Genomic DNA, 16,627 nt, shown 5'->3' on the forward strand with positions numbered 1-16,627 from the left:
TTATAAATATATTAGCATACTTATAAATAATATAAATATTCACGGCTCATACTGAAATTAAGATGTAAATAACAAAAGAGAAAGTTCTTTCTTACAGAATTCCAAGTAATTAAAGTAGAAATCAGAGAACTAGAAAGGCACCATCAGAACACCACAGTAAATAATTGTTTTCAATAGGTAAGATCTACCATCTACCAACAGATGCTAAAGTTAGTAGAGAGAAACTTGAAGAGAAATAGAATATTTGTATAGTGTCAAAGTATCTTCCCCTAAATATTCATAAAACTCAAAGGTAAAAAGAGTCTTTTTACAGCAACTGTACAGCAGTACAGCAACTATACTGTAAACTGTAAAGAGTACAGCAACTCAGCAGACACCATTTTAACCAAGGGATCAAGGTAATATCATCAGGAATAAGACAGGAGACATTGTGTTACTCCTGATATAACGCACTGAGAAGGAATACTACTTCTGTGGTAATCTTCCCAAAAAAGAAATAATCATAATTCAATTAGAAAACATCAGACTCAAATTGAGAGACATTCTACAAAATATCTAACCAAGACTTTTCAAAGTGTCAAGGTCATGAAAGACAAGGGATGATTGAGGAATTGTCACAGATCAGAAGAGACCAAGAAGACATGACAAATAAATGCAATTCGATCCTAGATAAAATCATAGAACAAAAAAAGGATATTAGTGTGGAAAATGGTGAAATTCTGATAAGGTCTGAAGTTAGTTAATAGTATTGTTCCAACATTAATGGCATGGTTTTGATCACTAATCTATGGTCACGGAAGGCCTTAACATTAAAGGTATATGGTAACTATTACTTTTGCAACTTCCGTGTGAGTCTAAAATAATTTCAAAATAAAACAATAAAAATAAATAAATAAAATGGCATTTTTTGAGATGAGAAAAAACAAAACCAATCAAATGACCCAGTTTTTGGGGAAGCTAATTTTAACAATCATTTGGATTTAGAGAAAATCCAGGTACTTCTATATGATATAAGGAAAGTTAACAGAAAAATAATTAGTAATATCATTCTTTTTCTAATTATGGCATAAAAATATTTTCACATGGTTAACAATCATAAAAGCAGATTGAGGCCAGGCACCGTGGCTCACGCCCGTAATCCCAGCATTCTGGGAGGCTGAGGCAGGCAGATCACCTGAGGTCAGGAGTTCGAGACCAGCTGGTCAACATGGTGAAACCCTGTCTCTATTAAAAATACAAAAAATTAGACAGGCATGGTGGCACGTGCCTGTAGTTTCAGTTACTCGGGAGGCTGACAGACTAGAATCACTTGAACCCGGGAGGCGGCGGTGGCAGTGAGCCAAGATCACGCCACTGCATGGTGACAGAGTGAGACTCTCTCTCAATAAATAAATAAATAAAAGCAGATTGAAATGAGCTCTGTTAAGAATCTTCTCTTTTGTATTAAGAAATCAGTCTTTAAGACTAATGTCTTTCTTTACCTAACTATTATTTCAAAGGGAGACAAATAAATAAACGTAGCACTGTTTACGTCTAATGTAGGCCTCACCTGTATGGCGCTATTATAGTATACCTACTGCATTTCTTTCACTCCTAGTAGATCATAACTGTAAGTCACAATGTTACACTCCTAATCTAGCATAGTGTTTAAGACATGAGGGTACTAATAATTATTAGCTCAAAAGCAAATAAAATATTTAAGTTTTATATTTTATTCTTTCTAGTTGAAATTATTTTCATATATTTAAAATACTTTTAATTATAAGAAACAGTCTTCTAAGATAATTACTTATAAATCTAAAAATAAAATAATCCTGACTGTACTTGTTTCAAATCTCATTATTGCTAATATATTGTTTATATTCTGGGTTATATTTTGCCTTCATGATCTAGCCACAAATAAGTTTATCCCTTCTTCTAAATTCAGTTTATTATTTGCATCATTATACCTCAGTTAATTTTTAAATAATTAGTTTCATTCAAATATATACTTCAGTGACTTTCAAATCTTCATGAAGTATGTATAATATCTGCCTTTATGAAAATAGTCATTGGGGATTTTGTACAAATAATCTGAGAATTGAGAACTATGCTCTTTAAATAGTTATGTGGTATTACTCATGCTACTTAAAATAAACAATAATAATACCTATGGCCAAACATTGTGCCACTGTTCTGTATTAGAATGTGTAGTCTTTAAGCCTAGATGCTACATCTTATTCTTTAATACACCTCCAGTGACTGTCAATAGAATCCATTAGATAAAACACTCCAAACTTTCAAAAGCATAAAAATATAGAATATATATGCACAAGCAAATTTGTTATACCAAATTTAGTATACATTATAAGAGGCAATTGAATAAAATTTCTGATCATATTCACAGAATGTACAATACAATTTACCACTGTAAAAAGAAAACAGATGAGGGTTCCAAGCTGTTATTTTGGAAACTGAATATTACATGCTTTATAGCTGAAACAATTTTAAACTAAATTACAGATCATCAATGAAAATGCTTTTCTTTAAAGCTTAATAAAAATCATAGTGAAACAAAGAACCTAATTAACCTGTATAAACAGCAAGATGTTATTTTCATCAGCTTTATCAATACTTTAGATTTTCTATGTCTTAACATAAGAGTAAAAACAAAAACAAACAAAAAATAATATTAGGCATTTAATACTATTCAAACCAACACACAAATGTTTACCTAAGTCCCAAACATAGGGCTCAAACACTTTTTAAAAATGTTTTAAAGAATATGAGATATATATATATATAAATAAATAAACATTCCACCCTTGTGTACTTTTAATCCAGTTCGATGCTATGGCAACCTTTAAGTTTTGCTAGATTTCAAGTATTCTGTTTTCATGAATCTTACTTAAAAACAATAGTTACAATCCCATTTGCACTGAATTTACTTCTCAGACAAATTTCCTGGGTGGAAATTTATTTTACTGGCTAACAGTTCAAAGAAAGTATTTTACACACACACACACACACACATACATACACACACACACATACACACACCCTAACTCAAGAAGGAGGGAAAGAAACAGGGAAGAGAAAATGAGAAGGAAAGGAGAAAGGAAGGGATGAAAATGGGAGAGAGCAGGGAGGAGCTATGAAAATTCAGAGAAGGAGGAGTATCAAGTGAAAAAATAAGCCTGATGAATGCCCTTACCTTCACTTCTTTTTTCTGCTTGTTTTGCTTCATTTTCTACTTTTTTTTGTTTTGCTGCTAAGAGTTCCCGTTTTAATTGTCTTGCTTCTTTTCTGAGCTCTTCGCTATAAAGCAAAAAGAGTTATGTAAGTATATAATATATTGAGAGTAAAAGTTGTTTTGCAAAAACAGAATCGTTGGTATACCACATCTAAGAAAAATAAAGTGAATAATGTAATTCATTTATTTTGTTTCTGTGTATGTATACTTGTGGTATAGAAATACACTTAAAGGATTTTAAAAGTTCTAATTTTTTCATAATAGCAGTATGAATTACTATAAAATATATCCCCTATCAAACATAAGTGATAAATGACCCATTATCTTCCTAGTTCATTAACAAATTTAACATTCTAGTTTTAGTGTAGTAACTTATGGAGATACTGGATCAAAACAAAATTTTTAATATAAATATTACTCATTAAGCATGGACATATGCAAAAAATTTGGCTTCAAAAATGGCTGAATTCCTGAACTGGTACCAGTAACTATCATTTATTAATTATTACATGCTAGGTTTCACGCTAAAAACTTTTAAAACTCATTTGATTTTTAAACCCAAGTTTTTAACTCATTTAATACTACAGTTTGGCATATAATTTCCTTTTAATTTCCTGGTAGTTAAATCTACCAGGGTGAGGTCTGATGATTAATATAATCATGTGTTAAAGACAAACTTAGAAGTAAATGTTACCTTCACTACAAGGCACTAGCTAAGTGACTTGCTTCTCCGTGCCAGTTTTAGGGCAGGACATTCAAATTCATGCCTTGCAAAGAATTATTAACTGCGCATTATCATAAACCCTTAGGGTTACTTGTGACTAGTTAAGACTGTGCATATATTCTCTATGAATGTCAAGTACCCACTGTATTTTCAACAAAATCTAGAGTGAATCATGGAAACTCAAAGGCTATGAACCCAAGCAGGCACTCCACTCTGAAAATGTTTATCAAAGATATTCAAGCTAAGGTTTAGTGGAACCTGAAGTCTAGATAATTACATATCTAATTGAACCTTTAGTGCTTTTTACTAATCCCAAATCCTATACCTTTTTACCACTGCCATGTATTAGTTACCAAACTGCTGGGCCTTATGATGTGCGTAACTCAGTTCTTTACATCTTTTTTCCACATCAGACACACACAGCCACATTTTGCATCTGCTTGGCCTCCAAGATCCTGAATTCTGAAAGTCCCCTCAGTGATCAAAATCCATTATGTTTTAACTTTTTCAGCCTTTCATTCCTACTAAACTTGCATGTATTCCCATAACAATGAAAGCCAATTCCTTAACTGTAGTTCATGGTCCATCAGCCCCATTCTAGCCCTAATTGGCTGTCTGTCTATACTGGATGCTATGACCAGTCATTTCACTGATGATCTCATCAGCACCCATAATTTCCTTGACTTGTTTGTCCTGTAGATAAATCATAATCACCTGGAAGAACTTGCTAGCAACATGTTGGGGGAGACAAATCTCCAGGGAATGTAATAACCTTAGATGTGGAATGTTGCCTGGAAATTTGCCCTTGTAACAAGATCCCCAGGTGATTCCAGTATGTACTCAGGTTTGGGATCCAATGCTCTAGGATCTTATTACAGAAATTATCTTGTCTCTTTTACAATTTCAAGCACTCTCACTTCACTGATCCTTTTATTCAGCAAACAAACATGCTCAAATTTCTCTGGACTCAGCTCAAACCAAGTGATTATTATCTTCACAAATGGACTTCATTCTTGAAAGAATAGTTTACATATACAGTGTGCTTTATTAAACTCTAACTTCTTAATCTCTTGCAATCTATCCCTCTTATAGTCTACTGAAACTGTTTCTATATCAACCAAATTCAATGGCCTTTTCTCATTCCTCTGCATCCTTTTTGGCCTCTATCATTCAATGATGTTAATTATTCCTTCCTTCTCCTTTCTTCTTGGAATTCTATCCCAGTCAGGCTTATATACCATTTTAGCATTTTGAATCTCCAATTCTTCTCCTGGTTACTCTTTTTCTTCCCATATTATAATTGTTGACATTTTTCTCATCTCTATACTTTGTACACTGGCATTTTAATCTAATCTCATAACATCAACTATCACTCTTATATAGGTTATTTCCAAACGTAGATGTTTTGCCTTGATTATGGTCCTGCATTTCTAGCTATCTTCTACAAATTTCTGTGTATATTAACTCAGAAATTTAAGGTAAGACACATACTGATATAGTATGGCTGTGTCCCCACCCAAATCTCATCTTGAATTGCAGTTCCCGTAATTCCCACGTGTTGTGGGAGGGACCCGGTGGAAAGTGATTGGATCACGGTGGCAGTTTCTCCCATGCTGTTCTCATGATAGTGAGTTCTCATGAGTTCTGATGGTTTTATAAGCATTTGGTATTTCCCCTGCTGGCACTCATTCTCTCTCCTGCCAGCCTGTGAAGAGGTGCCTTCCACCATGATTGTAAGTTTCCTGAGGCCTCCCCAGCCATGCAGAACTGTGAGTCAGTTAAACCTCTTTTCTTTATAAATTACCCAGTCTTGGGTATGTCTTTATTAGCAGCATAAGAACAGACTAATACACATACAATTTTAAGTTTCCTGGTAGCCAGATTTAAAAACTAAAAGGAAACATTAATTTTTACATACTTAATATATCTAAAATATTACCAATTAACATGAAACCAATATAAAGAATATTAATGTGATATTCTACACCCTCTTTTGTACTAAGTCTTCAAAATCCAGTGTGCATCTTACACTTACAGCAAATCTCAATTGAGACCAGACTCTCAAGGAATCAACTCTACAGAAACAGCAGGCTGGACATCTCAACATAATTACAAATTCTTTGTGTCCAAACCTGAAATCCTCTCCTTCTTGCCCAAATTTGCTCCTTCTCCTGAAGTCTCTATTTGATCATGGAACAATAATCTTTCTAATGACCAGACTTTAAATTTCCCTTGGACTCTTCTCCCTTTCCTTTCATTGAATCAGTGTTGAAGTACACCATTTTCTAATCTCTCTCACATATAACAGCTCCTCTTGACTCTAACCATCAATACCCAGTTTAGGCTCTCATTACGTGTTCTCAGGTAAGTACAATTACTTCCTACTTCTTAAAGCTATATGAACACAACTGTAGAAATCCCATATTTACTCGGCATGACATAAAAATGGAACTGGGTAGCCGCTGCACAGGGAACAGCAAGCACATCTTCCATTTACTCCACCAAACATTACTATCTTTTTATTATGCTACTTTGTATAGTTTTCAATTTGGTAAGTAATTCAGTCATTTAGATGATGTTTTCCGAAGACTAAGGTCTTTGAGGTAGAGATTATTTTGAGAGTTGAAGAGGAAATGGTGCATTACTAGGGTAGACAAACTAGTTACGAGAATAATTTGAAGTACATAAGGAATGAGGCAAAGAAAGTATATACTGTTTATGATACTATTTGTAGAGGGAGAACAACATAGCTCTTATAAGACTTAACTTTGGATGCAGAAAGTACTGATTTAAAAGCCAACTCTATCACTTATTAGCCAGGCGACCTGAGAATAGTTACTTAACTTCTCTGAGACTCAGTTTATTCAACTATAAATTAGGGGTAAGGTATGTAAAATATTAAGCACACAAGACATGTTCAACAAATGGTAGCTATTATGATTTAGGTCATCTATTTAAAATAGCACCACTGTTAAGAGCTGTCTGTCATATGGGCATAGTTCTTTATTACATTATTTATTATAAATGAATGTTATCTCTACTATATACAGCAAACAACTTTATTCATTGTCTTAAAAGGACAATGAATGCATAATGCTTCCTTCTAAAAATCCATCCTTAAATAGTCAAAGATTTAGACACACTATTGATGTAGCCATATAATATACAAGCTGAGCAATGTTGAATAAAAACTCAAAAATGACAAGGTGAGACAGAGAAGGGTAGGTCTATACAGATTATTAAAAATTGCTTTACTATGCTAAACATTTCAAGTGATTGAAGATTTACAATGTTGCCAAAAATCTTTGAGACTATTCAAGCAACACCATTTGTTAGTACTGTGGAATCTATAACTATTGAAACGAAGTACAAGTTTTTAAACCAATTTTTAGATCACAGTCTAATTTTAGGATTCCCAATCTTACATTCTCTGGAATATCATCCTATCCACTGGCATCATAATATATTTAAATATATTAAAATGAGAATTAAAATTGTAAGCTTGGAGTATATGTCACCATATACTGCCAAATTATGGGCTTACTTTAGAGTCCAGAAAGCATTGTCTTGGCCTCCTCAAAGCCTAGTCTGTGCTTAAATGGTAAAAGAAATGGCTTGTATAAACTGTTACTAACTCTAAGCCATTAATTGTTTTCCTCACAATTATATTTCATTTGAATTTTAATATGGTTTGTATGATATCAGCATTTATCCACCAGATATTTCTATATTTTTTATCAAGTAAATCTGCAATAAGTTACTCCTTAATGGAAAAAAGAATTTCTTAAAAAAAAAACCCAATAAAATATCAGCAGCCTAGAAATTACAGTAGCTTTATATATTTAGTAATAGCAAAGAAATTACTAATTCATTTAGCAATTTTTGGAGCACTTAATATTTATATGGTAACATTCTGGGTACTGGCATGGAAATCAAGATGATTAACGAAGGGAACCTCACTTTGCTAGGTTCTTTAAATCAGTTACCTCCTATATCACTTAATAATCTTTTCAATGAGCTGTGATATAGGTATTTTATAGGTAAAAAGGCTGACGTTTATGAAGATCAAATAAATACCTTTTTAGAAGTCACATAGTGAGTAAGTGACAGAGCTAGAAATTAAAAAATGGGACTATCTGAACTCCAGGTCTATGCTCTTTCCATGTTGTTTCATGGATACCTTGAGAAAACCTTCAAGGAGCCTCAATTCCAAAGAGGGATATAAGCCATGTACATCAATAATAAAAACAGTACATAATAAAAAGCAGCAACTTCCATGACAAATAAACAACTGAAGCATTTTGAAATTCAGTGAAGGAAAGAGTACTGCAGGACAAATAAGAGATGGCCTCACAGAGGAAGCATGTGAACTGGGACGTGAAAGGTAAGTAGGAATTAGCTGTTTACAGACAGAATGAAGATGTACCCAAGCAGTGTGTCTAAACCAAGACAGAGAGATGGAAAAACAGGGTACATGCTAAAACATGAAGATATTTGGCTATTACATAAAATAATTTAAAGTGGGGCAAGGTAACTAGTAATGAAAGATAGAGCTGGGAAAAGGATATGGGGTAAAGTATAAATGCCAAGCATTTGTGAGTACAGTGACAATATTTTCCTTCAATTTTTCCACACCTTTGGCTTTTCCAATTTTTTTTTTGCAACCAATTTCTCAACTGCTCTTAGTGTCTTCATTTAACCCACTATCCACCCATTTTAACATCTTACTAGTAATCCACACACTCCTTAAATGGTTCTCTCAAAAGTAACTTATGACCTCCTAATCACAAATTTCAATGACTTCCTGCTGGATTGTAACTTAGACCTTGAAAAGAATCCAACTTTGTTGAACACCTTACCCCTTTTTGCCCCTCTGCTATCTCAGACATAGCATCATGAGATCTTAGGACACTTAGGATTTTATCCTACCTCTTTGATATTCTTTCTCTGCTTCCACTGGTTCTACTTTTCTACCTTCTGCTCCTCAAAATTAGATGCTTCTCAACCTTCTTTTCCTCTTTGTAAATTTCACCTGCACTCAGGACTTCAATTCTCTCTGCCTTAATGCACCCAACATACAAAATCAAGATTATTAGCCTATGCTCTTTACATATTTCCACTTTCAAGATTAAATTGGCATTTCTAACTGCCAGATGAAAAATTCCACTAGCCACACCACAAATGCATCAAATTTACCATTTAAAAAGATTGGTAATGTCGGCTCCTCAATGAATACCAACTAATTCCTCTTTTTTCTATTTCTGATAAAGCTACCACAATGCTGGTTGTGAAGCCCACCTTCTAGTATCACCCCCTTACTTACTACATTTTTCCTTTTCCTTTAAAAAGTCTCTTCCTTTCTATGGTTAGTGACAGCAATCTAGTTTAGGCCATCAGGACTTCACTTGGTCAACAGTCTCCTACTTCATCTATCTGCCTCTGGTCTGACTTTTCTTCCATTTATTTTATAACACACATCCCAGATCTTAACTTCTACTCCCATGATCTTCATAGCTCCCTAAATCCTAGTGAATTATGCACTAATTTCTTAAGTAATTAAATCTCTCTCATGACCTAACTTCAAACTACTTTTTTTCAACTTTATCCCCCACATATCCTCTACAGTTACTCTAAATTTCAGTCAAAACATACTAGTCATAATTACCTTGGCAAACTTTGAGATTCAGTACACATACTCCTTTGTTCATGCCATTTCCACTACTTAAAATGGTGTTTTCACCCTATTTCTGTCTACTAAAATCTTCCTCATCTTTTAAGTCTTCATGGAAAAAGTGGCACTTGAGTATAGCTTTGGGGAAAGTTGTTAACCTCATTGATCCTCAGTTTTCTCATCTATAAATTGTGTCTATATTCAATATACGTAATATGCAAAACATCTATAAATTGTGTCTATATTCAAGACATGTAATATTCCAAGATTTAGAATTAAAACTGTGAAAACTAATGATAAAATGATACTAATTATTATGTTAAAGATATCTACTCTAATGCCAGTGATGAGTTGTTTTCTTCATCTAAAACTAATGTCAACTTACAGCATTCCAAATGATTGGACAAAGTATTTGGGTGGGGGTCGTGGGAAGAAATGTGTTTACCAAAAGACCTAGACTAAACATCATTATTTGGCCATGAAAAGGCAATTAATTCTCCTTCTTTGCCTCAGTTTCATCATTACAGAAAAATAGTTTAAGTAAGGCAAAATATAATGTTTCTGAAATGCATAATCAAAATTATAAGTGTTAAAAGTTATACCTCGCAGATCATTTTAATTCCTTTCGATTTGGCATTTTAAAGCCCATTTTGAATTAAAATTATTCCCTTAGTTTTCATTCACATTTAAGGAAGTAGTGAGATGCTGAATGTTGACATCTTTATCCTAGACACAAAAAAGCTGAAGTATAGAGATGGCAAGAGATTTTTCAGAATTATCCAAGTCAATAAGAGAATTATCAATGTGACACTGACATCTTAATTCTTTATGCAGTTTTCACTTAACCTGCTAACCACCTACTAAGTGAAAAGTACTTTTAGACTCATACCTTACCTTTAAGCTGCATATTTTATTTATGTACAATTTTTATTGATTTCTAATATTTGTACATTTTTATGGGCTACATGTCATATTTTGTTACAGCTGTAGCATATGTAATGGTAAAGTCAGGTTATTAAGGGTATCTATCACCTCAAGTACTTAACATTTCTAAATGTTGTATAAATTTCAAGTCCTCCCTTCTAGCTGTTTTGAAATATACAATCCATTATTGTTAACTATAGTCACCCTACTCTGCTATTGAGCATGGAGCTTGTTCTTTCTATTCAACTGTTTGTTTATACTCATTACCCAATCTCTCTTCATCTGCCCCCCCGACCAGCACACAAACCCATATGCCTCTGGTATCTATCATCCTACATTCTACCTCTATGAGATCAAGGTTTTCAGCTCCTACATATGATTGAGAATATACGATAATTGTCTTTCTGTGTTTGGCTTATTTCACTTAACACAATGACCTCTTGTTCCATCCATGTTGCTGGAAATGATAGGATTTCATCCTTTTATGGCCAAGTAATATTCCATTGTGTATGTACACCACAGCTTCTTTTTCCATTCGTCCACTGATGGACTCTAAGGTCGATTCCACATCTTGGCTATTGTGAATAGTGCTGCAATAAACATGGGGTTATAGGTATCCCTCTGATATAACAATTTCCTTTTCTTTAAATAAATATCCAGTAGAGGGATTTAAGCTGAATATTTTCTATATAACAGGAGATATTATCAATAAATAGCTACATAAGAAACTTTTTATTACTACAATATCAGTATATTTACAATTTTTATAAGTTTGTTCATATTACTTGATTGAAGTAGTTTTTAAAAATCCTGCAATTATTTTTTAACTGTGCAGCTTTTGAACATGAGATTGAGGATTTAAAATGCCAATGTCAAGTATCTTGCATAACTATCAGTCTAGTTCTTACTTTTTCCCAGATGCTTTTCTCATTTTCTCCAGTTTCTAGGAATGTGCCTTAGGAAAACTTTTAGTTATATCTATTATTTTTTCTTATGTCATGAGAAATATTATTTTAATATAAGGGTAATGAAGTCAAGCACTGATCTTCTCTAATATTCACATTTTAAAAATTGACACAGATTATCAAGACCTGAGTGACATGCTGTTGAAGAGATCTTAAATCTATATAAATGGAATATGTGTTAGTTTCTTACATATGACGGTAAAGGAACTTGCTTAGAGGCCTTGTTAAACAAGCTGATGGCTAAACACATGCCCATTACAGACTATTGTCTCTTGGACTACAGATGTAGCACTTGCAGTTAGTTTAAGCCTGCTATTTCCCAATATCTGATAAGAATTCATAACACATGGAAATGATTGAAAACCAAACAGTAAACCCTTCATGGTCTTTAGCCTGCTGCTTTAATCACAAAGATATCCAATCTGTTTGTAGTGAAACAACAGCTTGGCTGTTGATGAAATCATAAAATAGCTGTAATAAAAGCCCATCATATGTATTAAAATTGTAGATGTTTCATACAATTTTTAGACTTACAGTATCATCAGCTGTAGCAGAGATGTAGGTTTACCATATTTCAAAAAGTGCCAAAATATACTGTAGTTCATATACACATATTGAAAATATATACTTATATCATGCAAATATCTAACAAAAGTTAATAAAACTCCACCGTGTGTTTGAAGCTCTGTTCTACCTATTACTAGCAGTATGGCATTGGACAACCAATCTAAGCCTCAGTTCACTGACCTAGAAATGAAAAGAACAGTAAGGTTGTTGTAAGAAAGAACTAAGATTCTATGGAAATTACTTAGCATACTTAGCATAGTAGTTGTCCCAAGATAATACTAAACAGAAATTTGCTTCTCTTATTATTATCGCTCTCACCTCCACCACTACCACTATTACTATTCTTGCTATTTACATAATCTATTATTGACAAAATGAGATCTCAGTTTAACAAGAGATTAAAAAGGCAAGTTTTTCCATTGTTTCCATAGAGATACAGATTTCAAAAGCACACTGATTAGTTTTTGTGTTTAGGGCACTGCTTAGATTAAATATATACTATGAAAGTGAGAAATGTAACACTTCAAAAAAAACTAAAAATCACAAAATTCCCATATCCTAATTCTGGTCACTAAATGCTTGAAAGTGAATTGCTTATTTTCTTTCATTATAACCTAGTTGAAAAGGTAAGGAATAAGCGAGTCAACAAAGAATTGCATACATACTTAGAGGAAGTATGAGGAAGGTAACAGAGAACCTACCTTATTTTAGTCTAAGTGATCCTGAAAGGTATCTATCAAAAGATAACATTTAATCTGAGAGCTAATGTTCTACATGCCCTTTATAATCTGCTACACCACTACTTATGAATAGAAAGACTGTATCTGTATCTTTAAATATATTGTAATTTAGAAAGAAAAGGAGAAATATAAATGCATTTGTATATAGCCTTTAAACTTACAATCTTACTCCTTTCATATGAAAGATCACATGTATTTTTAATGAAAAGATTAGAAGTTTAATGCAGACTACCCCTAATCTTTGTAAGATCTCTTTCAAATCTTAGAAAATTTTATTCCTTTTTTTCAAAACACACTAAACAACAGTGTATCTTAAACAAAATCGTAAAGTGCCAATAATATTAGTAGGTGATATTGCTATTCTGTCTAAGCACCAAGTAAAAATCTCAGAATCAAATATGTTATTTCATAATAAAAACTTGGCTTAGCCAAGATTTCACAGAATTGGAGTACATTTGCTGTGGCAGAAACCTGGTCTTTAGCCAAATGTCTATTTCACAATCCAACTTTACAAATGATATTAATTCAACATGAAAAACAAATTAGATTTCCATTTCTAGTAAGGCAGTATACTAGATAACCTGAAAACTCTCTTGCGACCCAACACATAGAAGTGCTGAATAGAGTACATTTTTTAAAAATAACTTTACTTTTATTTATTTATTTATTTTTTGAGATGGAGTCTCTCTCTGTTGCCCAGGCTGGAGTGCAGTGGCATGATCTCGGCTCACTGCAGCCTCCGCCTCCCGGGTTCACGCCATTCTCCTGCCTCCATCTCCAGAGTAGCTGGGACTACAGGTGCCCGCCACCACGCCCGACTAATTTTTTGTATTTTTAGTACAGACTGGGTTTCACCGTGTTAGTCAGGATGGTTTCAATCTCCTGGCCTCGTGATCCACCCGCCTCGGCCTCCCAAAATGCTAGGATTACAGGTGTGAGTCACCGAACCCAGCCTAAAAAATACCTTTAAATACATATGTTTAGCTCACTAGAAATCAAGGGCAATACCCAGGGTTTGGAAAATGAGGAGGGGGACTGAAAACCAAAGGAATAAGCATTGGAACTGATACTTGTATACTCTGAGTTACTGGTCTCTGTAACCTATAAATGCAGATTTTAACAATCACAGGTGTGGTGATGCGTTTCTGTAACTCCAGCTACTCAGGAGGCTGAGGCAGGAGAATCGCTTCAACATGGGAGGCGAAGGTTGCAATGAGCCAAGATTGTGCCACTGCACTCCATCCTGGGTGACAGGGCAAGACTGTCTAAAAAACAAACAAAAAAAAGAATCGGCTGAGTGTGGTGGCTCATGCCTGTAATCTCAGCATTTTGGGATGCTGAGGCAGGCAAATCATGAGGTCAGGAGTTCGACACCAGCCTGTCCAACATGGTGAAGCCCTCTCTCTACCAAAAATACAAAAATTAGCCAGGCAAGGTGGCATGAGCCTGTAATCCCAGCTACTCAGGAGGCTGAGGCAGAAGAATCACTTGAACCCAGGAGGCGGAGGTTGCGGTGAGCCGAGATTGTGCCACTGCATTCCAGCCTGGGCGAGACTCTGTCTCAAAAAAAGAAAAAAAAAAAACAAAAAACATCAACAATAGACTAGATCAAGCAGAAGAAAGAACCTCAGAACTTGAATACAGATCTTTTGAAATAACCCAGTCAAATATCAAGAAAAAAGAATTTTTAAATGAGCAAAGCTTCATGACACATGAGACACCATAAATTGACAAAATATGTGAATCATCACACATATTTAGAGTCAACTGATTTTCAACAAAGACACCAAGAACATATACTGGGACAAGAATACCCTCTTCCAGAAATAGTGCTGGGAAAACATGCAGAAGAATAAAACTAGACTCCTATCTCTAACCATATACAAAGATCAACTCAAGATGGATTAAAGACTTAAACATAAGACCTAAAACTATAAAACTACTCAAAGAAAACATAGGGAAAACACTTCAGGACATTGGTTTAGGCAAAGATTTTTACATCTAAGACCTCAAAATCACAGAACAACTAAAATAAAAATAGACAAATGGGACTACATTAAACTAAAAAGCTTCTGCAAAGTAAAGGAAATAATCAACAAGGTGAACAGACAACCTGTTGAATGGGAAAAAATATTTGCATACTACTCATCTGACAAGGAGCTAATATCCAGAAAATACAAACAATTCAAACAACAATAAAAAAACCAATAATCCTATTTAAAAATGGGCAAAGGATAGGAATAGACATTTCTTAAAAGAAGATACATACTATCTTAATTTAAGAGAGAAGGGTCTATTGCTATAATACTTTTAATTTTGGTTTAGAAGAGGAACTACTATTTATCACAGAGAAATCCTATATTATATTTAATATTTGTATTAGAAGGAATGTTGTTTTGTTACTTAATTTATGTATTTAAAAAATTGAAATACTATTGTTCAATCTGTTAATATACTACATTACATTAATAGACTTCCTTTAATTGATTGACCTTTACTGTCCTTGGAAAAAAGCTTGCTTTCTTTGACTATTTTTAAAATAATGCTTCTAACTGAACAATACAAAACAAAACAAAAAGCTTATGCATTCCTTTTGCAACAGCGTTCACAGAATATTTTTAGGTGTGTTGCTGTTTTGGGTTTCCATTTTCTTTTCTTTCTGCTCTATTGCCTTAATTTTTTATACTGAGTAGGCATCATTTTCATAAAAAAACTGAAGTCATTAGGAAAAAAATTAATGAACCACATTTGTCACAGTATTCAACACTGTGACTCAGTATGTTGTTGGTGCTAAATAAATATAGGCATACACTGAGGGAGAAAGAGTATAGAATACTAATCCTGGGACCCATCAGAGGGAAATGTGGGGGTTTGGGAAGAGGAGAAGTTTTGTTGTGAAGATAGACATCTAAAATATAGCACACAGAATAAAAATCACTGAGATAAGAGCATCAGATAGAATGATGTCGATCAGGATATAAAGAGGATGAGGTCATTTTTGTGAAGGCCATACTTGGTAACAGACAAGTATGTAAATTCTTTAAGATTTCCCATTTCCCACAGTGTTCTCACCTTGTTAAATTTGCTTTACCGACATCAAAACACTTTCAATGTTATGTAAAAAAGAATATATGGACAAATGATTTTAAATATAGTACATGGTTTAGATTAAATAAGAAAAAAATGAGGTAGAGGTTTTTCTGGCATTCATCTAGACTTTCATCAGCATGGATCAAAATTATATAAAATAGCTTCCAGGACATCATAAAGCTGTACAAAGTGTTTCACAAATGAAGCTATATATAAGTGATCCTCTTGAATTACTGAAGCTTTTCACATTTAACGTTTAGGAACTTTTGGCCCTGCCTCTCTCATCCAGTGCAGGTACAGACATTGAAGTGCCTCCTTTACGTGCAAGCCCATTCCACCTGGGTCCTGAACCAGTTATGGACAAGAGATATATCATGAGCATCTATTCAAGAATAAGGCCTAAAATGAGTCATTCTGTTTGACTCACACCTATTCCTCCTAAAACACTTCTCTCTCTTCCACTTCTCTTCTCCTCACAACTCAAAATCATCCTTCAGATCTCAGCTTCCATGCCATGTTCTCTGCAAAGACTTTTCTGAACTCTCAATACTGATGCACAAACTCCCTATATTTATCCTTACCTTAGGTCTATAATCAAGTATACCTAAATGTGGCCTTCCTGATAATAACAACACAGTATGATGTTGATGATGATATTATTGTTACGATGCATTTATCAAATTCTAAATCCAGACTCTTTCCTCACTGCATAGG

At 33.9% G+C, this 16,627-nt stretch overlaps 1 protein-coding gene across 2 annotated transcripts in view; it reads right to left on the reverse strand.

The window, feature by feature from the left end:
- Window positions 1–16,627, reverse strand: part of CWC27 (CWC27 spliceosome-associated protein homolog (S. cerevisiae)) — a 280,660-nt gene that overhangs the window by 151,273 nt on the left and 112,760 nt on the right. For both annotated transcript variants that reach the window (XM_011966763.1, XM_011966762.1), the window contains exon 11: window positions 3,194–3,297. In XM_011966763.1, coding sequence (XP_011822153.1) covers window positions 3,194–3,297 — 104 coding nt within the window. The remainder of the gene's footprint in view (window positions 1–3,193; window positions 3,298–16,627) is intronic.

The sequence above is a fragment of the Mandrillus leucophaeus genome, unplaced genomic scaffold (genome assembly GCF_000951045.1).
Source record: "Mandrillus leucophaeus isolate KB7577 unplaced genomic scaffold, Mleu.le_1.0 Scaffold771, whole genome shotgun sequence".
Classification (NCBI taxonomy): domain Eukaryota; kingdom Metazoa; phylum Chordata; class Mammalia; order Primates; family Cercopithecidae; genus Mandrillus; species Mandrillus leucophaeus.